The sequence below is a fragment of the Camelus dromedarius genome, chromosome 8, assembly GCF_036321535.1.
Source record: "Camelus dromedarius isolate mCamDro1 chromosome 8, mCamDro1.pat, whole genome shotgun sequence".
Lineage (NCBI taxonomy): Eukaryota > Metazoa > Chordata > Mammalia > Artiodactyla > Camelidae > Camelus > Camelus dromedarius.
The window spans coordinates 55,254,688-55,282,101 of NC_087443.1; the positions used below are offsets into that span (position 1 = coordinate 55,254,688).

A 27,414-nucleotide genomic window follows, 5' to 3' on the forward strand; every position below is an offset into this window, starting at 1 on the left:
TCACTTCTAGGGCATCTTTTCATTCTGCAACCAGGAAATCAGCTCCAAGTTCACAGAATAAACCTGGGAAAAGAGACCTTCAGGGCTGTACTGCATCCCACCCTCCTCCAGGGATTTAGCCCTCTTCCTATTCCCTGCACTCCCCCCCCAAAAAAAACCAGGCATAATTACTGAGGCTTGGAAATGAGATAACCGATATCTAAGAGTACATCCTTTCACACATTTAGAAGTACAAAGAACGGATAAAGGTGTGGTTCCTTTTTAGCTTTTTTTTAAATCAAAGCAAATATTTAAAGATCTATGCACAATGTTGTTCGCACCAGCAATGTTTCTAATAGAAAAAAAATATAGAAAAAAAAAGGAATCTATCCTCATGCACCTCTGTATGGATTAGTTCAATAAATGGTGGCCGAGTTGTACATTAAATGTGAGAGACCACAAAGTACTGCATGAAAAGACATCCGTGATGTGGTGTTAAAGATGCAGGTTACACACGAAGGTATTAAGAAAATTTCCTTTTACATTTAAAAAACACATGGCCCACGCACAGTAAGGCTGGAAGGAATCCAGCAAACAGATCATGACGGCGACCCCTGGGGTGGGGATAAAAGGGGATTTTCACTTTCTACTTTCTACAGTTTTGAGCTATTGGACTTTTTTTTTTTCTTCACAGCCAGCAGTATTAGTTTAATCAGCAAAAACAGTTTTAAATATTCCATTCTGAAAATAAAATAACTCTTTTAGTCGCAAAGTACTATTGACCCTCAGAGAAAAGTGATCAGGATAAAAATCACCCTGCCATAAAAACACACCCCCCAAAAAATACATATCTCAGGCTCGGGAAGGAGGAAACAGCAGAAAGGTACATGTTTCAAAGGCTTCATGCCCAGGCCCCTAAAGTTCCTACCAGTATGTAGCAAATCTACCATTCTCCACTTTAACCTAAACTCTCCCCGGTAAGTGTTCTTTCTATAAATTCTACTACTAATAATGAGGAAGAGGAGGCAGAGGTGATACTTAGTGAGCATTTCTTGTGTGCCAGTTACTGTGTTCAGCACGTTACAAGTATTCTTTCCTTTCGTCTGCATGACGTTACTCTGAGGTAAGGATGACTACTATTTCTATTTGACAGATGAAGAAACTGAGGCCTAGCTCGAGGACTCATTCCCAGGCAGTCTGACGCCAAGGCCTGCTGACAGTGACAGCGCGTTCACCGCCTTCCTGGGAGCAAAGCCTTGTTAGACTCCTCATCCCTTAGGCCCCTGGGAGACGGCTCCAGGGCCTGCTGGTCCCCGTCTGCCTCTTCCTTCTCCCCTCTCCAATGATGCTGGCCAGGCACAAGGTGCTGGGCCACCTCTAGGGGTATCTAGAGTGGAATATATGTGGACTCTGCCTCCTTTCAGCACACAGGGGAGAAGGAACGAGAAGACGGATACTCAGGTTCCTAGACCATGAGGCTGACCATGGCGGCCTTGGGAGATGAAGGCAGGGCTGCTAGGCTTCCCTTTACTGCAGCATTCTCAGGCCACCTTCCGGGCAGGCAACTCTCCAGCAGCTGGGCATACAGCTAGCAGGGTGGCTGGCCACGACCCAGCCTCTCTCTGGGATCCCCATGCTGTGCCATGGCAGGTCCCCAAGGACAGCAGGAGGAACCCTGAGCATTCGTGATGGTATCTGGGCAGGCCCAGAGGGTGTGAGTGGGGTCCCCAAGCTGGAGAGACTAAGACCCAAAGGCCTCCTTGGATCCTGCATGGTCACCTGTCCTGTTTTCCAAATCGATATGTACCCACACAGGTGTAATCAGTACGACCAAGTGGGAAAATTGACCGCATCTACTAATAACTTATGTACATCCCGTGACCCAGCAGTTCCACTCCTGGGTACACACATGCCCAATGCAAATGAGTGCATGTGTCCACCGAAGAGTATGTAGAAGAATGTCAGTACCAGCTTTAGTTATCATAGCCGCAAACTGTAAACTGTCCACATGTCTGTCAACAGAAGAATGCATAAAGCCCTGTCTGCCTGGTGTGAAAGGTCTCCTCGAAGGCAGAGGTCACAGCTTACTCCTTTCTCCTACCAGCACTGCATTAGGCCCATGCTAGTGCTTAAAAGGGGGTATAAGACTTCAGTTTTGTAAGATAAATGTTCTGGAGAGCTTCTTTATCACCTTGTGCTTGTAGTTTATAATATTGCTCTGTACACTTAAAAATGTGTTAAGAGAGTAGATCTTACGGTAACTGTTTTTACCACATTTTTAAAAAACTCCTCGAAAGAAAGGAAGGGAAGGTGGGCGGAGGGGTTGCAGGTAGCAGAGACAGTGCAGCATCAAGCACACATGAGCTTTAGTCACTGAACAATAAGCCACCATCAGCCACACAGCTCATCAGCCCCCACAGCTCGGCCCCCTGGGCTGCTTCTGAGAAGAGAGATTCCACACAAGGGAGGCATCTGAGCCCAGTGGGCAGGATGGGGAGGAGAACTCAAGAGACCAGTTCCATTACTACTCACCCCAAGGTGAAAGCAAGGAAGGAGGCTGGGAGAAGAGTAATCAAAGTCTGTTTCCCAGCCCCAGGGGATTTTTTCCTGGGTTTTCAGCCAAGCAAGTGCACAGTACCCCTGAGCAAGTAACCTCCCAGTGCTAATCACTATTAGCATCACCATTAAAGATGCTCTCAATGGAGTCCACCCTGGAATTCTCTCCAGTTGGAAAGTGCTGGACCTTGAGGCCAGAGTCCTGAGAACCTATTCTGAGGTCCAGTCTGAACTCTCTAAGCTCAAGTTTGAACCTTTGGATAAAGAGACAAACAAAGATTTTCTTAGAAGGATAAGCAAACTTGGAGGCTCCAGCTCTACAGCCTGCAATGGAGAAGGAGGAGTGACCCCTCTGATTTTCCAGCGACAGGTGGGCACTGGACTGACAGGTCACATACTGATGACTTGGGGTCCACATCTACCCTTGCTGCAGTCCCCGACCTGTCCCTCCAGGGCAGGGGTAGGGGAACATAGTACTCACCTGTGCTGTGTCCTGTTTCCTCCACAGACTGCTTGACCCAGTCATGGGCCTTGTCGATGTGAAATAACTTCAGGTCCTCTTCATCTAAGGCAATGTCTCCCCAAAAGACAGCTGGGAAGAAAAAACATAAGTGGGTTGATTTAAGCTGGAGATCAAGAAAGGAATTTACTAGTGGTCCAGAGGGCACTGGATGCTGAGTAGCAAGCTCTATAAATGACAGTCCATCCAATCAAATTTCTCCTTGAGCCTAAAAGGTAGGGCTTGTTGAGAAAGAAGAACAACAGCTAATAATTCTGTGCATCAAAGCCACATGGCTGGGACCAACCACCATGAAGATCAAAGGCCTAGGTCTATAAGGTATTTTGAAAGGTCACCCTGTCTTACTGTCACTATAGGCAGCTCTGGGCAAAACCACCCCACAAAGACAGCTGCTTCTCTCTTCTTCAGAGTCCACAGGATATAAAAGAAAAAGGATAATCTAATAAGTGATACTTTTGTTCACAGTATTTGCTGCCCTTCCCTGGGAAAAGATTCTATTTCTCTGCCCCATTGATGTCAGGATTGGCCATTTCACCTGTTCTGACCAATTAAATGTGAGAGGAAGCTTTAAGAGCTAGGGCATGATTCACCATGTCCTCTTGCCCCTTTCCCAGAGGACAAGCAATGTCCCAAGTAGAGGTGACTCTGTCTCCCTAAGTTCTGGAGTAAACATGATGTGGAGCAGAGGGATGGCAGATTAGGGTGGGTATGTAACATGAATGAAGAAAATAAAAGCCATTATTTTCATAAGTCTCTGAGATTTGTGGCTCTTTGTTACTGGAGCACAACCTTTTTATCCTGACTAATACTGACTATATCCTGACTAATTGCTGTCAGCAGTGGTACGCTATTGTAACAAAAATCCATTGTCTTTGGGCCAGGCAGTGAATGTCAAGGAAACTTTTACTGAAGGCTGGAAGGAAGTGATCTATGTTACGCAGTGATAAAGTATTTGATAAAACCACTGCCCGCATTAACTTGGAAGGCAGATGATAAACTGAATGAGCTTATGGCTTCAAATGAAGAGACTGGGAGTTAGAATGTTAATGGCATGCCTTGGTTGCCAGTAGCTGTGTTTGATAAGGTACAAGAAAGATAAGGGCTTTAAAAAGAATTGGGCATGGAGGCATCATTCACCCTGATTTCAAACTATATTACAAAGCTATAACAGTATGATATTGGCATAAAAACAGACACACAGATCAATGAAAACAAATAGCCCAGAAATAAACCCATGCACAAATGGTCAATTAATTTAGGACAGAGAAGCCAAGAATATACAATGGGGAAAGGTATCTTCAATAAATGGTGTTGAGAAAATTGGACAGCCACATGCAAAAGAATGAAACTGGACCACTATCTTTCACCAAACACAAAAATTAACTCAAAATGGTTAAAGACTTGGACATAGGATCTGAAACCATAAAACGCCTAGAAGAAAACATAGGCAATAAACGCCTTGACATAGGTCTTGACAATGATTTTTTTAATATGATACAGAAAAGCAAAAGCAACAAAAGCAAAAACAAATAAGTGGAACTACATCAAACTAGGAATCCTCTGTGCAGCAAGAAAACCATCAGTGAAAATGAAAAGACAATCTCCTGAGTGGGAGAAATTATTTGCAAACCATATTCTAATGAGATGTTAATACCCAAAATATATTAAAAAAACTTATACAATTCAATAGCAAAAAACAAGCAATCTGATTAAAAAATGGGCAAAGACATACAGATGGCCAATAGTTACATGTAAAAATGCTCTACATCACTAGTCATCAGGGAAATGCAAATGAAAACCACAGTGAGACATCATTTTATACCTGTCGGAATGGCTGTTATCAAAAAGACCAGAAAAGAAAGTGTTGGCAAAGATGGGGCAACAAAGAAACCCTTGTGTTGGTGGGAATGTAAATTGGTGCACCCACTATGGAAAACAGCATGGAGGTTTCTCAAGATTAAAAATAAACCCACTACACTGCACTGCACTAAACCTTTCTGTCATGGTGGGAACACTCTATACCTGAGCTCTTCAATATGGTAGCCACTAACCAACCACACGTGGTTACTGGCACTCAAAATGTGGCTAGTGTAACTAAGGAATTGAATTTAAAATTTTATTTTATTTTAATTAATTTAAATTTAAATTGCCACATGTGGCTCATGACTGTATTATAAATATACAATATAAATAATATAAAATAAAAATTTAAATAATATACAATATAACATAAATAAGGTAGTATAAAATAAAATAATAAATTCTGTTTCAAATAGCAGCCAAAAGCATCACATATCTAGGAATAACCTTGACACAAAAAGTAGTGTTATGCTGAGAACGTAAAATTCTACTAAAACCTATAAAAAGTGATTGACATGAAAGGAGAGATATACTATGTTCCTAAAATGTTCTTTCCAAATTAATGTGTAAGTTTAATACATTTCAATCAAAGTCCCAATAATTTTTTATTATTGATAAAATTATATCAAAGTTCATCTGCATAATTAGGTGATAACCATCAAGAAAAAGAGTACCCAAGGGGGGCTGGCCTCATTTGACACCAAAATATGTTATAAGGCTTCGACAACCCTGCAACATGAAATAGTCTGGAAGCAATCCCTAGGCTACATGAGAAAATTCATATATGACAAAGGAAGTTTCACCAATTTGTGGAAAGAGAGGCACTAGTCAATGAATTATGTTGAAACAAATGAATTAGCTCTTTGAAGAATAGTCAAGTTGGCTTTGAATGTCATACTACACACTGAAATAAATCCCAGATAAATAAAAAGTATAAAAATTTTAAAATTAAATCAATAAATTGGCTGAACAGTATTTAGAATCAAATGAGCTAAGTCTGTACATTCAAAGCATACAGCTATGGAATTTTTACCAAAAGGCAAAGGATAGCCCATGGCAGTCTCCTAAAAGAAGACTCTCAGTGGATTCCAGGTGATAGCACCTGGGTAACTTTCTTCTTCCACCACCAACCCCTGGCTACTCAAAATGTAACCTATAGACAGGCAGCATCGACCTGGTCTTGGAGCTTGACAGAAATACAGACTCCCAGGGCCCACCCCAGACCCGCCAATTCAGAAGCTGCATGTGAACAAGATCCCCAGGTAGATCGTGCGCACAGTGGAGTTTGAGAAGCTCTGACTCAAGGCACCGGAGACTTTGCCTCCTTCAACCATGCCCCCGAGATCAAGGCCTCTCCATGCCTCTCATGGCTGTAATGAAGAGGTCAAGCCGGGCAATTCTCCACAGAAATGTAGGATTTGAATGGATAGGCGGTAGGAAGCACCTGAAATGCACATCAATGAAGATACCACCTGCTCCAGTCTTGGCTGACCCCGCTGGATCTCCAACCTGCAATTCAGGGAGTTGCCACCAGGTGGTAGTGTTTTGTTACAAAGCTCTGGAGAGTAACTATTTCAGGAATAGATTATGAAATACAATAGGAAAACTGCTTTTCAGAAATCAAAGATAGAAACCTTTAAAGAAGTCAATAAAACTTTAAAGCTATTGTATAATAAATTTGAAAATATAAAAGGAGATTACTTTTAAAGAAATACTTTCTAATGATACATAATCAAGAGTCTGCTGATATTTAACAATTGGCTGGGGGAAGGGAGAGCCTCCTTTCCCTGGTGTAAATACTCCCACCATGGCTGACATCAAAGTCACAGGATGTGGAGTTGAAGGATGTCTGTACCATTGGCTCTTCCAAGCAGGTAAGCGCCAGCTCCAGCACTCTTCTGTAATAACAATAAATATCTGTAAAGTCCCTCATGGTTTCTAGAGTTATATCATGTTTCCCATCTAATCCATGAGCCTGACCTTCAAGGCTGCAAAAGATGACCATGACCCACTCCTTGCAGGGAAAGGCCCCATCACTGCAGCTCCCATCTCAGGGTCCTCACAGCACAGCATCTTGCCCTCTGTCTTCTCCCCATCTACAGCCGAACAGGGGTACTTTCTCCCAGGGATCAGGCTACATGCCTTCTATACATTAACCTCAAAGGAATGCCCAGTGAGGAGGTAGGAATTGGCCAAGGTCATGCAGGCAGGGTGAGGCTTCATGAGTGTTTCAAGTCAAAAGAGGCCTCCCTGATTCCCAAATTACAGCCCTCCTCAACCAAAGTTTCACATTCTAAGAAGGTAATAAATACTATTTAAACTCCTTTCTTAAATAGTCAATATAATGAAACAGAAGCAGATTCACAAATAAGAAGAACAAATTAGTGGTTACCAGTGTGGAGAGGGAACAGGGGAGGGGCAGCATAGGGGTAGGGGATTAAGAGGCACAAACTAATATGCAAAAAATAAATAAGCTACAAGGATATATTTTATAGCACAGGGAATACAGCCAATATTTTATAATAACTATAAATGAAGTCTAATCTTTAAAAATTGTGAATCATTATGTTGTATACCTGAAACATATATATCATAAGTCAACTATATTTCAATAAATGAAATAAACTGCTTTCTTTACTGCAGGACTTCTCAGAGCCTTTACAATCCTAAAAAATATCACAACTCTCCAAGAGAAAGAGAACGCAGCATTTCCCAACATGGTTGCCCTGGAATTTCTCTTCACTGAATCTTCCATCCTAAGGAACACCTTTGGGAGACTGCTGCACTCCTCAGCAGTCCTCCAGGAATTACTGACTCCTAGAACTAGAAGGGGACCCAACCCACCATATGATGTCTGAGTGGCCTCTTCTCACACACCTCTGGTGACAGGGAGCTCACGCCCTTCCAACACATGCCCCTTTATCTTGGAACGGCTCTCTCTGTTGCTTCCAAGTCTGGTGTTTTCATTCTTCTCTCAGGACTGAGGCACTGAAAAGTAAAGTGCTGAGCCCGGCCACCTGGTACAACTCTGAGAAGGGGGCGGGGCTTGAACACAGGCCTCTTGGCTGTAAACTTGGAGTTCAGTTCCCTGCCTCACCCAGGACCCAGGTTTTAGAATTGAGATTCAAGGTGGGGGCTGATCTCAAGGTCAAAGGTATGAGCTCTGTTTCCAGATGAGCTACTGGCCTGGCCAAGACTGGATAGCCCAGTGGGGGTGCTTGGAGGGGACAGAAAGCAGGAGGCATTGGCCAGAGGGTCCTTCACTCTCCGCCCCACCCGAGATCCCAAGAGTCTCATGGTGGGGAGGAAGGGTCCTGGGGGTGTTAATTGGCCCCTGGCTTGGGGCCTGCAGAGCTGGAGAGCTTGTGAGCAGGCAGAAGCCCAGTCAGAGGGAGATGCCTTCAACTGTACTGTTGCCTTCAGTCACCAACCACACCCTCCGCAAGACTGTTTTCTGGCCCCACCTCGCACCTTCCAGTCCATCCCAGTCACAGCCCTGCGCCTCCCCAGGGCTCACTCCAAAACTGACAGAGTCCCAGATTTACTCTGTGGGAATGACCTCCAGCAGGTACTCACTTCACCTCATCTCACGTCCACCAACCAGGCCATTCCCTGATTTCATTTCCACACTTACAGCCCAGACTTGCAGGACGTTTATTTTCCTATTAGCTTCCCACTTATGGCGGAATCACAAATGTTCCACAGTGGAGCTGCATCTTGGGACACGAAAGGCCCAAGTTAAAGCAGTATGGAACCACTGGTCTATACCGGGAAGAGGGAGTTTGGATGCTCCGTGTGACATTGGGCAGGTCACGCTTCCCTTTGGTGGCATTTTCTTCACCCATACAAGGAGACAACTGAACCTGCTGAGGGTTTCTGGAGGCAGGGCCACAGACCACTCTGTCAGAAGTGCCTGAGGAGACCGTTGATATGCAGATTCCCCAGGCCCCTCCCACATCTATGGAATCAGAATCTCCAGGGACAGGGCCTGGCAATATGCATGTTAAGCTCATGCCCCGCCCATCCCCACAGGTGACTCGCTCCCACTGAAGTTTCAAGACCAGTGGAGTGGATGTCTCGGGGTCCCTCCAGCTCTAATGTTTAATTTCACCACAGCTTCTATTAGAGAAACGTAGAGCATCCACCCAGGGCCTGCTGTTTGTCCATCCCCATAACAAACCGCTCAGGAAGGACCTCGCTGACGTTCTGTGAGACAGTCATCTAGAGAGAAGCTGAGATTACCGGAGGAACTAAATCTGGAGCCTTTGAACCATTGGAATTCCTCTCAGGAACCAGGCTGAGGTGGGGTGGAGGGGCCAGAGGCGGGGAGAGTTACAGGGAAATCCTACCCAGAGACACATTTAGTTCACTTCAAGTTTCCAGCAGAGGGATTTAACAGGTTTAAAGCAGTTTTCTATGAATCTTTGTCAAGGGAGTGTATGTACAAACAAACAGGGAGGGTTTTTTTTTAAGTAAAAAGTTAATCGGCTTAAAGTGTGCAACTAAATAAGCAAAGCTTACATTAAAGTGACCCACAGAGAAAGGACCCCATGGAAAGAAAATTCTAGGAAATACAATATGGCCTCTATGTTCTTTTGTAGTTCCACGCTATAAATATTCATGGGGCGGTGTTAATGGGGTCCACAGCTCTATGCAACCACAATAGTTTTTTTGTTTATTCTCAGGACCATGAACTTTGAAACCATGAACCTAAATTTCAGGACTCTGCATTCAGGCGCGTCTGCAGAGCAGGAGGGGAGAGGCTCAGGCCTGCGGAGGACAGAGGAGAGGAAACAGGCGAGATGTGAATCATGCCTCCTGGATCTTTCATTTGAGATTAAAGAGGAGAATCTGTTTAGTATGGGAGGCTCCCTGTCTCCAGGGTCTCCAGCTGCTCCAGCCTGGGGAAATGGCCTTCACAAGGCATGGATGGCTTAGTCACTCAAGCATATGGCAGAGAGGGGTCCGGAGCTGGGAATAGCGTAATTGGATCAAACAGATTTGTTGCAAGTTTTACATTGAAGACTTAAAAAAACTACTCTAAATCATGGAATTTCTAAGGTGGAGAGAGTTAAAAAGTCATCTAAGAAATGTCCTTGTTTTCCATATGAGGAAACTGAGATCCAGGAAGGTTAAATGACTTGCTCAAAATATTACATCTAGGAGCCACATCTGCTGACTTTAAACCAGTATTCCTCCCCTTCACCAGGAATGACAAATATGAGACAAACATGTGTCCCTCTTAGGCCCTCTCTGCCAGTGCAAATATCCTTAATTAATCACTGCCCTCTTGTCTACTGAACCTGGACACAGCCTCCAAATCCATTGCAATGCAGTCTGCAGAGGACCAGCACAAATGGATGGAAATGATAGATGAATTGGGAACCTATTTGCCATCTATGCCCTGCAACATGCTGGCAATGTCCGTAACCCATTGGCTGTTTGTTCCAGCTAAGAATTTCTATTCAAATCCATCTAAAATCTGATCTTAGGGGTCCGAGAGGACACAATAGAAACCTGAGAGTCCATAGGACTTTCTGTGTTAAAAGTCAGTCATGAAAAGATGCTCAGCATCACTAACTCTCAGAGAAATGCAAATCAAAACCACAGTGAGGTATCACTTCACACCCATCAGAATGGCTATCATCAAAAACTCTACAGATAGCAAATGGTGGAGAAGATGTAGAGAAAAGGGAATTCTCATACACTGTTGGTGGAAATGTAAGCTGGTACAGCCACTGTGGAAAATAGTATGGAGTTTCTTTTAAAAACAAAAAACAGAACTACCATATGATCCAGCAATTCCACTACTGGGTATATATACAGAAAAAACAAAAACACTAATTCAAAAAGATACATGAACACAATATTCATAGCAGCACTATTTATAATAGCCAAGACACAGAAGCAACCAAAGTGCCCATCAACAGGAAATTGGGTTAAGAAAATGTGAGATACATACATACATACATACATACATATACATATAATGGAATATTACTTGGCCATAAAAAAGAATGAAATACTGCCATTTGCAGCAACATGGGTGGACCTAGAGAATATTATGCTTAGTCAGACAAAGAAATAAGTCTGACAGAGGACAATTACTATATGGTATCACTTACATATGGAATCTGAAAAATAACACAAATGAATGTATATACAAAACAGAAACAGACTCATAGATACAGAAAACAGACTGGTGATTACCAAAGGGGAGAAGGAAGGGGAGAGGGACAAATTATGGGTATGGCATTTCTAGATACAAACTACAATATATAAAATAAATAGGTAACAAGGATATACTGTACAGCACAGGGAATTATACCCATTGTCTTGTAATAACCTATAATGGAATATAATTTGCAAAAATACTAAATCACTATGCTGTACATACGAAAGTAACACAATATTGTAAATCAACTATACTTCAATAAAAAAAAATTTTTTAAAAAAGGTCAATCAGGACCTAGGAGAGCACCACACACAGATGGATACCACAGAGGAACTCAGCTCTGAACACTAATTCCACCTTAAAAGAACACCCAGTCCTGCCTTTTGCCTTGGCTGACACCATCCCATTTTACAGAGGAACCAAAAGGGTCCGTGTGGCAGGTAGGCTGGTGGCCACCTTGCTCAAGGCAGATATGGTCTCCTGCCTGGCCTCTTCATCTATATTTCAAGGGGGCTGCACCAATGTATTTCAGAGCCATGCCACAGCTTGGCTTTCCAAACAGGACTCACCTGGCTTAAGAAATACATGCTCAGGTAATTTCCCAGAAAACAAAAGATTGGCATGAGCAGGTAGGACATATCTGCAAGGCTACTTAAGTTTTATAGCTCCAAATACATTTCATCTCACGTGCCAATCCCACTCAACTGGTAATGTTTTCTCTGAGTGCTGTGAGGTGACATGGACCTACAGAAAAAGGGCCCGTGATCAATTAGCCATGCCTGCCACTGGCCTGGGGCAGGAGTGGCATGGTAGGTGCCACACACGGGCCATTTCCAGATTTATGTTGTAAAGATACGAAAAATAGCTCCATCCACATAAATGAATATCTGCAGCAAGACCTGAGCTATGATTCAAGTTATTCTTTTTATACTTACTTCCCACCCTCTCTGCCCTGCTCTGTGCCCAGGAAGGCTGAAGCTATGGACCTCTTCCTCCAAGGTCTGCCTGCTCTCTGGCTTCTGGTTGCATTCAACCGGGAAGAGACCCTGGTGATCAGAGGGAAGAAGGGGGAGAAATGAAGGCATTTCTTCCCTGCTTTCTCCCTGCTTTGGTGCCGTGTCCCTTGGCCACTTTGCCTCCTGCACAGTTCCAGCTCCTGTAACACTGCTCCCTCCCCTGACCCTTCAACCACAGGGGAGACTTGCTGGTCTTTGGGTGCCTCATGCTCTTCTTGATTCCCTTAATTCTGCCTCTGTAAGGAGTCCCTTACTTATATTGCTGGCTTATATTGCTGTTCTAAGAAAATCCTTGCATTATTTCCATAGCCAAATAGGAAGATGGCATTCTGACTGGTAAAGTGAATGGCTACTTTGGCCTAAGATAACACAGCTCACTGCCTAATTCCAGCAGTATATGACTCACCACTCTCTCATACCTGCTGTTTTCCCATAGTCTAAGCTCACATGGCCTCTGCTGAGTAACGGAGAGAAGGGTGCAATTTAGGCCCTAAAAGCCAGAAGCTTCCTGGGCTCTAATTTTGCATTTTATGTGCCTGATTCCAGGGTCAGGCATATCTCATAAGCCCTAATATGTCCATTGTGTAATGATCTCTTGTAGAGCATTAAGTTACCAGTGCAATTATGGAGGACTCATTCTGAAGACAAAAGCCCACTGGAGACCCTAAGTCGTGCAGAGAGGGGAAAGATACACTAGGTGGAGAGTAAATGAGCCCTGGGATCCACTGCCTAGGCATGCCAGCAGCTATCCATGTGATTCACCACGCATTACTGCCCCTCCAGGCCCTCGGGGTTCTCACAGGAAACACGAAAAACAGAATAATCCGGAGGGTAACATCCAGCTCTAACGTTCCACAAGACTTGACTCTAAGATCTTACCGTGTGTGTCTAGTAAATGTTCATCAGTGGTAATGGGCCTGTCATCATTTTGACTAAATTCTTTTCATAAAGGTCCAGCAAGTGGCAGAGATTGCTTATTGTCTCCCTTCCTCCCTAGTTATAGGACCTGCGATGTTCCGTTCCAGGCCTTCCAGAAGAAGTATTTCCCAGAATCCCCTATGGCTATCTGGTCATGTGACTAACTTCCAGCCAATGAGAGGAAGGCCAAAGTGGCAAATGGCATCTCCTGGGAACCTTCTCTCACATGTCCTTTTTCTTTCCCAAGCCTGTGTTGTCAAGACTGTATGTGTGATGACTTGAGCTCTGGCTACCATTTTGGGCCATGAAGACAAGGGCCTCAGCTTAGGGAGAGTGGAGGGGCAGGCTGAAAGGGGTTTGGACCCTGGACGACTTCCTGGAGCAGAATTGCCATATTGGCCACAGATTGCAGACCTCCAGACTTTGATGTGAGAAATAAACCTCTAACTTCTTTAGGTCAGTGTTCCAGCTGTCAGTATATTGCCTTTCAGCTCTAAATCCACCCTTCTTTGTCATGCTTTGTGATACAGGGGCTGAACCCTGAAACGTTTCTCCTTCGTCAGCGGGCACATCAGGCTTTGTCAGTAGAGGGCACTAGAGGGACACCACAAAGGAATGGGACTTCTCTTCCTGGCTCCTGTAGTCTCATCTTTCTTGCTTCGATGGAGTGGCTGCCAGCAGTGTTCAGGAGACCCAACTTGAAGGTGCCCAACCTTCAGAGTTTTGCCCGGACTCCAATGGGCAATTCCCCAATTGTCAGCCTTTTTGCAGCATCTCAAAATTTTCAGTGGGCCACAGCCACATTCCCTCCTATGAAGTTATAGCCTGGGGGGTGGGGGGGAATGGGGGTGAACTCTTCCAAATTTATTCCTTCCCTAATAACTGCTACCTATATCTGTTATTCCTGTTTTCTTTGAAGTTCTCTCTGCCTCCTTTAATAGTCAGTCCCCTTTTGCTAGTTAATAATCCTTTATATTAAATTTTTGAATTACTTCTCAAATTACTGATGTGGTTTCAGTCTCCCAACTGGACCCCGATGGCCACAGCCAATTAACATGGGTTCATTACTACCAGTTTAACCCAATCTTAACTGACAGAGCCATGCAGTCATCTCCATGGAAAAAGTGAATGATAGGGTACAGAATAAACGTCCTCTTTTTAAAAAATCTTCTCTCCCAAAATTATTTGTGACAAACATGATAGATAAAAGGTTGAAGTCTTAATCTTCAATGGTTCCTACAACCATTGTTCCTACAACCATGTTCCTACAACCATTTAAAAATGACCATCTAATTTGAAAAATGAGCATAAACAGAAAGAAAAATAGTCCATAAACAAGAAGGAAAAAAAGCCCATAAGTAAGAAATGCACACAGTAAAAGAAATACAAATGGTCAAAATATATTTTTAAAAGTTCAAAATCATTTGAAAAAGAAATACAGTTATAATATAAATGCAAGTTGAAGAAATTGTAAATTATTTTTCTCTTACCAAACCAACAAAGATTTTAAAAATTAGAATACAGAATATTAATCTTAATAAGAGTGCAAAGAGGTGAAAAAAAATTAAAGGGCAATTTGAAAAGAAGAATCAGAAGCCCTTAAAGCATCTATGCTTTTGACCCAGCAATTCTAAGGGTAGAATTATTTTCTAAAAAAATTTTTTTAATGAACATAATAATCTAGCAACAAGGATGACTCCAGCACGATTGTTTATAAAATCAAACGATTGGAAAAAATCTATGTGTCCAACAATAGGGGACTAATTAAATTAAATTATACAACAATATACAATTATGCACAAAACAACTTAAATTGATGCTATACAAGTAGATTTATTACATAAGCATCTTTATTGTCATGGAAGGAGGTTCATGGTACTAAATGAAAGTGAAATACAAGCAGATTTAAAACAATATGTACAACGTTTTTAAAAAAACAACACATGTATAGAAAAATTTGGAAGAATATACAACAAAGTGTTAACAACAATTACTCCTAGGCCATGGAATTACAGGAAATATTTACTCTTGCTTGCTCTCTGTATTTTCTAAATGTTCTCCAATGAATATGTATTAGCTGTGTAATTAAGAAAATTGTTTTATGTTAAAAAATAATCTCCCTTTCCTGCCCATCTCAAGGGCACCCCAAGGTTTGATGAGCATCTTTGGGTGAACTCATTTATGTTTCACTATGACTTTGAGGCACAGCTCAGCTTGGCACGTCTTCCACACACAGAGCCATGCTCTCTCCCCCATCTTCCCTTCCTTTCTGTTCCTGAGGTCCAACTCTGGACTTCAAGCTCCCAGGGCTAGAACTCCTGGTGGTCCTCCTGTCTCCTGCTTCTACAGATCCTAAGCATCGTATGTCTTCATTATAACAGTCCTCTGCTCAAAACCCATCAATAGCTCCCCATTTCTCAAGGGGCATGTTTTAAATGTCTCAGCTTGCTATTCACTGTTCTAAGCCTCTTTCAATCTTGTCACTGTTGATCTGCAAAGTAAACCGGGTCATCTCCCAGCTCCAGACATAGCCAAAGCATTCCCGCTATCTCGCCTTGACTCTCAATGTTTATTCTACCTGAAATGCCTTTCTCTGCATTCCGCCTTCTTCAAATCCCGGCCAAGTTCAGGTCTCATCAACCCCCTTACAAGGGAGCCTTCTTTGATTGTCTTACGGTGATTGCTACCTTTTCCAAATCCCTATAGTATCTCATTTGCTCCGTTTTTCATCTGGCAAGTATTTGTTGATCACCCAGCATGTGCCAGGCACTGTACTGGTGACTGGGAAATTAAATGAGTCTAGTTTCTATCCCTTGGAACTCATTGTCTGATAGGGAGACAGACACTGAGCAAATAAATAGTCCCACAATGACTACACCCTGTTTCAGACTGCATACCCTGTTACAAACATGCCGTGAGGGGAAACAAAAGTGATGAGAGATTTAAGAGAGGGGACCTGATTGAGGTCAAGCCTAGGGGGGCCTCGGGGCGAAGACTGGGGAAGGACATGTAAGTCAAGGAGCAAGGGGGCAGCCAGGAGGCAGGTTCAGGTACCATTGCAGAAGCCCACATGAGAGCCAGTGGGGTTTAGACCAAATGGGGCAGTAAAGATGGGGAGAAGTGAATGGGCTTAAATTTGGAAACAGAATTGGCAGGACTTGGGTTGGACTGCATGAGAGGTAGAGGGAGGGACCCATATCCAGGATGAAGCCCCGTTTCTGGTTGAAGCACCTGGCACCACCACCAGATACCACCTGGCACCTGCCAGCAAAGGGCCCAGACCTCAGCAAGCCACAGCGGACTCTGAGCTCAGGCGGAGGATGGGGAACCAGTGACAGCTCAGCAGGGAGGAAATTTCATCCAAGGAAATGAAAAAAAGTTGAGGCAGAAGGAAGCCTGCTCCTGTGGGAAACTGGCTTGAGCCAGTCTCACATCAACTCAAGGCCAGTAACCCAGGTGGGAGGAAGGGGAGGCGGCTCGGTGCAAATTGCAGGATGAGCCGGGAGATAAGTGGCCCAGCTGGTGGAGTGGGCAAAGACTCGGGGCTGAACATCAACACTCAAGTGCTCGTGCAGGCGAGCTTGAGAATATTTATTGGTAATTGACAGAAGTGGTTAGAGGGTGGCGTGATCACAGATAGGTCTGTAACCAATCAGCAGGAAAGCTCGGTTCCTGTTGCTATGTTTGCATCCAGGCAGAACTGTATTATGAGCGGGCTAAGAGGATACCATGAGAAACCTGCTTCTGTGCATTTGGTTTATCTATTATCCGCTCCCTGCTTCATGGATGAGAGCGAGCGAGCTGTGAAGCAATAAATTATCACTTGCCACATGCTCTGGGTCCCAAGAGAACTCTCTGCAGCCCTGAGAGGGAGAGATAAGCCTACACAGGCTGATGAGAGATTGTCACTTATAGGGAAAGTCTTAAATGGGGAACAATACCAGGACTAATCATAACAGCAAGGAGCAGAGCTAACAATTAATGATGCTCACTAAACATTTCATGTTCACGGCCTTATTCAATCCTCGAACAAATCTATTTGATGGGTTTTCCTATCATTCCCATTTTCCAAATGAGGAGACTGAGGCTCAGAGAGGTTAAGAAACTTATTCAAAACCACACAAGTAGTGTGGCTTCAGGCCATGGGCTTCAGGCCATGGGCTACCTGATGCCAAAAGTAGTGTCTTCAACAGGATGTTCCACTGCTCTGGTCTGTCACCCAGGCTGCCACTCACACAGAGCCTCCTTAGGAAACGCAGGCCCTCTAATTCCTCTCCCTCTGGGGTGGGGAGAGGGGCTGGACCCATCGTCCTCAACAGACCTGACACCCATGCACTTCCCTAGGCCTTCTGGGAAAGGGATGGAGGAACAAAGAGGGGACAGTTACATTTCAATATCTTGTATTATTCATTTATTCTTCCCTACGCTTTGGGACTGAGAGTACTTCAAAGGCCAGAATTACCTCATCCTTGTTGGGTTCCTAGCCAAGACTGAGAAAAAGGTAGGGAGAAGGTAGTGGGCTATGGTACTCTGGGGAACAAGTGTACAAACATGACTTTCAGACTGGGCAGCAGGGAGATGCTTGCTAACTAGAGAGAGCCAGGAAAAGGGGAGCTGCTCCAGGGTTGGAGAGGCCATGAGCTTTGAAGGGAGAACAGGGGTTTGAGGTCATTATCCAACCACTTACAAGTTCAATGTCCTGTGCAGGCTTAGCCGAGTCTCTCCTCTGTGCAGGCACCCAGACTATGTCCTGCAGTGCCTAGGATCATAAAGGCCCTGAACATCTCCTGTGAGTGCTCAGATCATCTCCTATTTGAAAGCCCAATGGAGAGAACAGAAGAAAAGAGCTTTGTAAACCATCAGGTGTGGCCCGAAGCTCTAAGGCAACACTGTAACCACTGTGAGGGTTCATATCATTGCTCTTCCTCTTAAGAAACATGGTGAGGGGTAAGAAGGCCAAGGTTTGGGGACCAATGAAGTTATGACCTCTATTCAGATTGCTTGCCTATCCGTGGCAGAAGGATATGCACTGCCATCAGATGTGATGTGGGCCCAGGTCCTGCTTGCACCTCAGCTATTTGGACCCTGGAGGGATACTTTTGGAAAGAGGAGTGGCTGGGAGGAACCTGAAGGCTCCATCTCAACACCATTCACACCGCTCCAGTCAGGGGCTAGCTTTCCAGGTGGGGCCTGGACACCTGGTTGGCTTGCAGTACATGGAACCACCTAGTCTACTATCAAAGAGCCAGTGAGATTCATGGCAGATTTGTTTTTAGAGCAAGTTCTCTGGGTATAGAGGAACTGTCACCATTGGCGTTGCTAGGAAACAAAATTCTGAAATTGTCTGCTCCAGTTCAGATACTTGGTTTCCTGCCCTTGGAAACTTGTTGGATTTCTGCGGGGGTGAAAACAATAAAAACAATACTATTTACTACATGTTTACCATGTTCCAGGCACCATTCTAAGTGTTTTGTCTATATTAACTCATCTAATCTTCATAATAACCCCCCGTGGTAGGTGTTAGCATCCACATTTTATAGGTGAGGAAACAGAGATCCAGAAAGCTTCAGCAGCTTGCTCAGGGTCCCACAGCAATTAAGCGGAAGAGGCAAGGTCTGAACTCTCTCTCACGGGAGGGGAAGGCGGTGTTGTTCATGGGACTCAGTTTAATCCCCACACCTTTTGTGCATGACAGGTTCTTCGGAGGCCACAAAGTGATAGTGACATTTCACATTCATTGAGTGCTTCTCTTTGCTGAGCAAAGTAGCAAGTGCCTTTCATACAGCAGCAGCCCGTGAAATAAGTTTCTTTTAATTGCATTATGTAGACTCAGGGAAGTGAGGCTTTGAAGGCTGCAGGACTCGCTCAAGGTGTCACAGTTAGTGAGTGACAGAGATGAGATGGAAAATCCAAGTCAGCCTGACCCGAAAGGTACCAAACCAACAGCTGGGGAGGAGCCAGGTGCTCAAACATGCACAGCCTGGGCTGGGCAGAGCTGTCACAGTGGCTGGAGGAGCGATGGTTAGGGGAAGGTCTGGAGCCGCTGGATGAGAGGGCCCGAGCTGTCTGCGCTCGGCTTCCATCAGGAGCATCTTCCCGCTGGGGAGGCCATGCCTGTGAGCTCCCAGGGACAGGGCTGAGCTTGACTGGCACTTAGCTCCCCAGCACCCGGTGTGGCCCTGCCCGTGCCAGGCGCCCTGCAGATCCGGGGCTGTTGTGATGGCCCCTCCTCTCCATTCACAGTGCTGGACAGAGGATTAAAGGACACTCCCCACACACATGCCACCCCCGGGACAGGGGGAAAGATGCTGATCCCTGCATGGCTGGGCATGGTGAAGATTAAAAAAATGAGTTCCACTGGAGTCAGAGTTGGGGACCCACTTGTGGACTTTTCTGTCTGGAGAAGTTGAGCTCTGCCCACACAGACAGCATGGGAAGTCAAAGGAGCACCAATGTTGGGCAGAGGGTCTAGGCCTGAAGCTCAGTATCTCCAGATGCAAAATGGGAACCGTCCCAGCTGCTCGTCTACGGGGGCTGGGTGGAAGGTCAACAGGGTGTCCTTGCTATCATTCAGCTCTTGGAACATTCTCGCCCCACAGTGGCTGATGTGTTCCCCTCCCAGCCTCCCCTCCCCCAGAAGCTGCCCGCCCCAGCATGAGCTGTGGCCTGATCGGGACCTCTGGGCTCTGCTGGGTGCCTGAGGGCCACCCGTCCTCTGCCTGTCCAGGAGACCCGAACCCTCAGCCTGGGCAGCTGTGCTCTCAGCCGTCAGCTCATCAAGAGCCAAGATGGAGCGTTTCTCCCCCAGCTCTGCCTGGCCCGTCCTTGTGCTCACTGACTTTTTTCTTTTTAATCTTTATTGGGCTAGAACTCACATACCAAAAAATTCACCCTTCACTTACTTTCAAGACCCTGTTTGCCAATAACTATCAGGTCTGAATTTAAGAATCCCTGACTGTACTATGTGAAATCACTTGTTCATTTATCACAAAAATTCAACTTCCTCTATAGCATTTCAGCAAGAGTTCAAGAAGCACTTGCGAGCACCTGCTCTGTACTGTAATAATGTACTGTCATAATCAACCATTGAACTCTTGCCTTGTGCCAGAAACTGTGCTGAGCACGTGACCAACACTGCCTCATTTAGTCCTCGCAGCAACCCTGAGAAGTGAATATTAGTAGTTCTTCTCAAGTGAGGAAACTGAGGCTCAGAGAGGTTAAGTAACTTTCTCAAGGTCACAAAGCAGACCATGGGCAGCAGATTTTGGACCCAGGTCTATCAAGTATCAAAGCCCTTGCTCTTAACCACCTCGTGCCCTGCCCCAGGGCACTTTGCGGGTGAAATGTTGGAGACAGAAGTGGACTAGATGCTGCTCCCGCCTGGAGAAGTGGGAAAGATAAACATTTCATTTCCATACAGCCTTGAAATATTTAGACTCCATCAAATCAGCACCTGCCCAAATCAGCAAGGATACCACGACAAGTAGGGATAAAAATAAAGTTGTAAAAATGCCAGCCGCCCTCACCTGGCTGTGGCCCATGGGGAGAGATGGCAGCTCCCACTCTGGCGACAGGCTATGCCAAGGAGACAGGCTTCCATGAGGCACCACGGGAAAGAAATTGTGTGCCTGAGAAGCCAGGGTGTCTGCCCCTGCCATGAAGGATGGAAACTCTGGGGGAGTGCTGCCTTGGATTTCAGCTGCCCCAGCTCCACCCAGAGCATCTCAGGGGAGCTTCATTTTCCAGGCTGACAGTGAGCTTGGAGGCTCCTTCAGTCATGGACTCAGACCAGACAGGGCCAAAAATCATTATTCCCTCATTTGGCCAATATTGATGTGTACCTGTAATGTGCCACTGGGCACTGGGCACAGAGCAGTGGCCAAAGCAGATAAATTGCTGACCTCTCACAGTTTCACAGTCCAGCCTCACATCAGTAGTGTGAGGGCTGCTGGCAGGAGCTGTTCCAGAGAATGCTGTCCTAGAGGGCCCTGGGTGACCCCAAAATAAGGATGGATTGGTAAGGTCACTGTGTCTGAGAGAGAATGATATAGCAGAGGGGGGCCCCCAAATTCCAGGCAGAAGTAAGGTCTGAAAGTGTGAGGAAGGACTAGAAACTTCCTTGTGAGGCAAGAACTAGTCCCCAGGCCAGCACTCTCACCCCTAGCTCCTGAGCCATCTGCTGCCAGGGACTGCTGACTATGTTTATTTATGTAGGACTATATATATTTATCAAATGTGAGGGCCCTGGCATTTATCAAGCCACCAGCTGAAAAGGAAAGCTGGCTGTCAGCCAGTTCCCTTGGGTTTAATAAACCCCGAAGGCGACAGAGCACTTCACAGTTTACAAAGCATTTGTATATTATTTGAGCCTCAGGTAGACAATATCAGTAACCTGAGTCCCATAACCTCAGCCCAACTCTGCGCAGTGCTACGCTTCTCCTGCGTGGCTCCCCACTGTTCTGCTTGTGGAAGTTTTCTGAACCTGTCTAGCCCACAGCACCCACACACGCAGGTGCAGGCCAAACATGCAGGGAAGTTCAAGCCTCAAGGAGTGGTCATTTGTTCCCAAACTGGCTGCATCCATACTCCCCATTCCACGTGCTCTTTTAAAGCACTGTGACTTTGACCCTCTTTCTGTGGCAGGGTGGGATATGTTCCCTCCCCTTTAATCTGGGAGAGCATGTGACCATGGTGGGAGTGACAACATGGAGCTTCTGAGGCAAGGTCATAAAAGGCAATACAGCTGCCACCTGGTTCCCTGGGGATGCCTGCACTTAGAATCCAGCTGCCATGCTGTGAGGAAGCCAAACTAGCCCACGTGGCTGGTCCACACAGAGAGGCCACTTATAGGTTCTGGTCAACAGTCCAGCTGAGGCCCAGGACAACAGCTGGCCTCAACTGCGAGATGCGAGAGAATGAGCCTCAAGGTGATTCCAGTCCCCAGTTTGTCAAGTCCCCCTCAAGTCTCCCCAGCAGAGGTTCAGATGCTGTGGAGCCGTGACAAGCCACTTCTGCTGTGCCCTTTCCAAATTCCTGGTCCAGTGGTTGTTCTACACCATGGAGTGTCGGTGGGTTTTTACACAGGAATAGAAACTGGAAAAGGGAGCAAACGATGAAGGACAGCAGCCTTTGGATAAATGCTCCAGCCTTCTATTCCCTGGGCAGATAATTCTGGGAGGCCTTAGGGAAGGGCTAGGTGGAGACATGGCCCCAACAACTAAAGCAGATACCTCAGTTCCAGTCCCTTCATTGGATTTCCTCCTTCCCTGTCACGCTCGCTCTGCTCCCTCACCATGCTTCTTGGGACCACCTCCCAAACAATCTATCTACACACAAGTCCTGTCTAGGACTTTGCACACAAGTCCTGTCTAGGACTTTGCTGTCTCAGGAAGGCAGCTACAACTTGCCTTATGTTTGCCCTACAAGGCAAGCAGTTTTGTTCCCTTCCCCATTTTGCAGGTGGAGAGGTGAAGTGACTTGCTCAAGGCCACACAGAGAGTAAGAGGCAGGGTCAGGATAAGGACCCAGGCCTCTGGCTCTGAACCCAGCTAAAGAGTTTTGGGCGAGGGCAAGTGGGCAGGAGAAGCCCTCAGAAGCTTTGCGAAAGTTGTTCTCAGGGGCATGGTCATTGAAAGGATGTCTTGTAATTTACAGTCAGCTGAACTCTTGACCTCACGGTATCAGATGGAAAACAAACAGCAGAGCCAGTGGACCACCAGAGACCACGCCCAGGAAGCCCCACGCTTCTTACCAGTCCCAAACCCACTCCCACTCTGCAATCATCTGTTTTAAAGCATCCCTTTTTACAGAAGCAAATAGATTGTTCATTAGTAAGTTTAAAATTTACAGTTTAAAACTTGCTTTGAAGGTCAACATGAAGATATTCTTTCAACAAGTTTCTAGGAAATCTGTTTATAAAGTACTGAATTATCTGTCAGGTATTGTTCTAAGCACATTAACCTACTAGGGATTATCTTCATTTACAAATGAAGAAACAAAGGCACAGAGAAATTAAGTGACTTGCCCAAGGCCACACAGTTCGTAAATGACAGAGTCAACAATACAATGTATAAGTGGTAAAACTGCAAATGATAGAACACTAATCAATTTGGTCTATCTCTGAGAGACTGAGTTGGAAGCAAAGTTCACAGAATTGTAGAACACTGAGAAGGAAGGGGCCAGGGGCACAAATTCAAGTGCTCATAAGTATGAAGCAGGCACAGGGCAGGATGGCAGATGTGGACTAAGAGAGTTTGCTCCCTGGATCTGTCAGTTTGCAACCCTAACTAGTCCAACAGCTTCACTCCATGCGTGAGGAACTGAGGCCCAGAGAGGAGGGGACTTGCCAGGGAATACAGCTCCTGAGGGGCCGGGAACAGATCCCAGCTCTCTGTCTGCACTTGGCGTCCATAGCAGAATGGAGACCCACACTCAAGAAGGGGCAAGTGGGAGGCTGTTTTAGGTTTGAAGCCCTGAGGCAAGTCCTAGGCAGAGGGCTTCTGGCTAGAGGAGTCAGGGAGTTAGCATGTGACTGGGATGGGAGGAAGTCTGCCCCATAAGGTTTAGTTTAATATGTAACCAGCAAAGGAGTATTGCCCCGAAAGCTGAGCAACATGTCCTTTCACTGAGACTCCTGTACCTTGGTGAACTGCTTATTGTCCTTCCAGAAGGCTGTTCCCTTGCTCAGGACATTCCCAGAAGCATAGGCAGACTGATGTGACATTTTCCAGGGTCTCCCATCACATCGCCCTCTTCTGGCCACTCTCAGCATCAGCATGGATGAGGGAGAGGTCAAGGGGCTGAGAGGATCCAGGATGACTGTGGAGGATGCACAGAGCTGGTTGAAACCATACACCTGAGATCCTCTACTTTCTGGCCCTACCAGCTTGAAGAGTCACAGAATATGCATGCTCTGGTTATCCAGCATTTTCACCAAAATTACCGGGGAAAAATGAGGTCCCAAGAGGCAAACCTGCCTCAGGGTTATTCTGTAAGGCTGAGACTGGGAACTGGGGAGCTCTCACAGACAGGCCTATGCCTCTTTCACCCGGATTCACAGTGCCCAGATCAGCATCCAGTGTCCCAGAGGTGCTCAGTACATTCCTGAACATGCTAGCCGCTGCCCCTGTCCAGGCCCCTGCTGCCTCCCAGGTCCCCTAGTTCACACCCAGTAGATGCAGGTGCAGGTGCAGGTGCAGGTGCAGGTGATGGTTGACCCACCCCACTTAGTCCCCATCCCATTTTCGCAGCCTCAGTGTCCCTCCTTCAGGGCAAGGCCACCATTCCAACAGTGGTCCAGAGACTCTTCAGCCTGGTCAGGACCTGGGTCCAATGAGGAACTGAGATGCCTCAAGCCAGGGCATGCAACCTGCTGATATTTTCTCAAATCACCCAGGAACCAACCCTCTGCCCACCTTCCTAACTCAGAGGATGCACAAGGTACAGCAATAAATGGCTATTCTGGAGGAATCTTCCAGCAGGGTAAGATCAGGCCCCTCAAGCTTGGTTTGATCTTCAACCTTCACAAGATTCTCAAGTCTCACACTCTTCTATGTCCTCTGGCCTCTAAGTAACCTGGTCTTCCCCAGACTTCACCCAGTTTTGACCTGCCCAACACCCAGCCTAGACCACAGTCGCTGCACTAACAACACAAATAGTTCGTGTCCTCACCATTATTTCATTTTCAGAGAATTTTACCATAAATTTGGTGTCCTCCTATAATTACGGTCCCCAATTTAGCTAAGGAAACTGAGGCTCCCAGAGGTCTTCAGGGAGTGCAGAATGGGGCCACAGTGGCCCATGGCACTTAGCACATCAACTGGAAAAAAAGCATTCTGCCCTTCTGCGGATAGATGCCGCGCGAGCTTCCCTCCGGCCGCTCGTCTCTGCGGGCCGCCCAGAGAAACGGCCAGACCCTGCCCAGGATAACCACCGCTACTCGCGGCCCCTGGCCAGCGGCCAGGAGTGTCTTGGCGGACTTCGGAGAGCGTGAGTACCCCTCTGTCCCAGATGGGAACTGCCCCAGTCCCATGGGCTCTCTTTGGAACAGGCGCTTGGGCCCTTCTGGGGCTATTCCGGCACGGACACTGCTCCCGGCGGGACGCAACAACCGGTTGGTGGCTCGTGGGAAGCGAGAGCTGCAGTGCCCAGGCCGCGATTTGCGCCAGAAAAGACCCGCGCGTCCCGGGGTGCGGCTTCCTGGCGGGATTAGAGCACCTGACGGCTTCCATCTCCGCCAGCCCAGGACGACCCCCAGCCCGCGACCACGCTGAGACGGCTACAGGGAAGTTTGCTGCAACTTGAGTCATGCACATTCTCCTTCGGCTACCGCTTTCCTTTTGCCTGCTGTGAAGCTTTTCGGTTTTTTAATTATCTGCCCAAGAGTAACCACAAGATCTTCGGAAACTTTGCGTGAAACTTAGCAAATGCCATGAAATCGGACCCAGCAACTCCATATGAGCCTGGGAACGCCGCGCCCAGCCCGGCTCCTGTTCCTCTGCTCCTGCCCAGCGTGTCCCGCGGTAGCGGGTGCTGACCACCTGGCTGTCAGGCGGCCGCGGCGCCCGCCCCAGCCCCTGGGCGCCCTCTCGGCCTCGGGCACCCGCCCTCATTTGCCTTGGGAACGCTCCCGCGGCCGCTACCATGTGTGCGCCGCACACCAGGGGCCGGGACGTCCCAGCCAGAGTGGTATTTAAGCAGTCCCTCAGGGGCATTGTTTTCCCGTGGAGCCCGGGGGATCTCGGGGAAGGGGAGGGGAGACCCATTCCATAGACGGCAGCGCAGGCTTGCCCACCACCTCATTTACATTTCAAAGGCAAACTTCTGCCGGACTTGCCCCGCGGCAGCGGCGGCGGCACCTACCGGCTTTGCACGGGTCGTGGTAATGTTCCAGCTGCTGCTCCGCGCCCTCCTCGCCTTCCAGCGCGGAGTAGTCCCAGAAGTCTGAGGAGTCTGAGCGCTCCCCAAGCCCCCCGGCGTCGCGGGGCACCGGCAGCAGCAGTAGCAGGAGAGGCAGCAGCAGTGGCACAAGGGCCCCGAGCGCAGTCACCCGGGGCATGGTTGCGAGGGGCTGGCGAAGCCTGAGGGAGTAGCGGGCACCGAAAACTAGGCTCAGGACGGTGCACAGGGTCGGGTCGGCGGCCGCCTGGGCGCGGCGATTACGCGCGGCTGCCCGGCATAGGTCGGGTGCAGAACCAGCAGAGTCCTCCGGTCCGCGTCGGGGCACGCAAGAAGCCGCCGCTTGGAGCTACTTGCCCGGCGGCCGAAGCTGCAGCGGCTGCGACTGTGGCTGTGGTGGCGGTGGTTGGAGCAGTGGCCGCTCCGCCCCTCTCCACCCGGGCTGGACCACACAGCCCTCGCCAGGGGCCCTGGGCAGCCAATCACTCGGGCGCCCGAGGCGAGGCCCCTCCTCTTCCCGGCACCTCCACAACTTCGGAGGAAGGGGAGCGAGGTGTAGATTCTGCAGGCAGGGACCCGGGGCCCGCGTCGCTCCCACCGAGCCGAGGGCTCTCTTCTCTGAGCGCCACCACACCTCCAGCCCCACAGAACGCTGCTTCTGAAGATCAAGGCTCGACTTCCCGCCTTGTTTTATTCTCAAAACTCACTTTCCAACTCCCCGATGGACACGTGGGTGAAGGCAGGCTGCAGTGGTTAGAGCTCAGAGCGCAGAAACAGGTACCAGCGAAGGTTCGCGTTGCTACCAACTCGCTACGTGCTTTTCGGACAATCGTTGCTCTGTAGGGATCAAGAGAATATTCTCTCTGGTCGCTTTCGGCGCAGAAAAAAATCGAGGATTACGATCCTCTCAGCTTTCGCAACATTCCCTCGTCCAACCGTGAAGGGCGCTTTCTGCAGCACCCGCCTAACGTGTGGCTGGTGACATAAGTGGCTTGGGGGAGAATTAAATCACTCTAAATCATTTTTAATCAAATGATGGATTTCCCCTCTACATGACCCCATCCTTTAGTAAAACAGTCTAAGATGCTTCATACAGGCAAAAAGACTGATAAACGAACAGCTGTAGGCGCTATTTGTGTTAAATTACAGACGTGTTTTATTAAACAAGCCACTCACAATTAACTTGATGGGATAAAAATGACCAATTTCTGAAGTCTGGTTATTTTTTTGCCAATTAGAAACACATGACTGAATAATTTAAGAGAAAATCAAGAGATATTTTAAACTCACTCCTTGTACCTTAAACGTAAAAATTGTCAGAACTGAGCCATTTTTATTTGCAGGCATAAAAAGTACTATTACCACGAGGTTTTTCCAAGACCTTTTAATGCAAGCAAAATTGCCCTAATCAAGAAGTAAAACACACCAGTGTGTAGAGATTTTCAGCATCACACCCTGTAGAATCTTCTTTTGTTCTGTTTTTCATGTAAACT

General features: G+C 46.9%; 1 protein-coding gene across 1 annotated transcript in view; it reads right to left on the bottom strand.

The window, feature by feature from the left end:
• Positions 1–26,227, bottom strand: part of TLL2 (tolloid like 2) — a 118,714-nt gene extending 92,487 nt beyond the window's left edge. The window contains exons 1-2 of the mRNA XM_010974377.3: positions 25,886–26,227; positions 3,017–3,127 (exon numbers count right to left, since the gene is read on the bottom strand). Coding sequence (XP_010972679.3) covers positions 3,017–3,127; positions 25,886–26,081 — 307 coding nt within the window. The 5' untranslated portion in view covers positions 26,082–26,227. The remainder of the gene's footprint in view (positions 1–3,016; positions 3,128–25,885) is intronic.
• Positions 26,228–27,414: the final 1,187 nt, after the last annotated feature.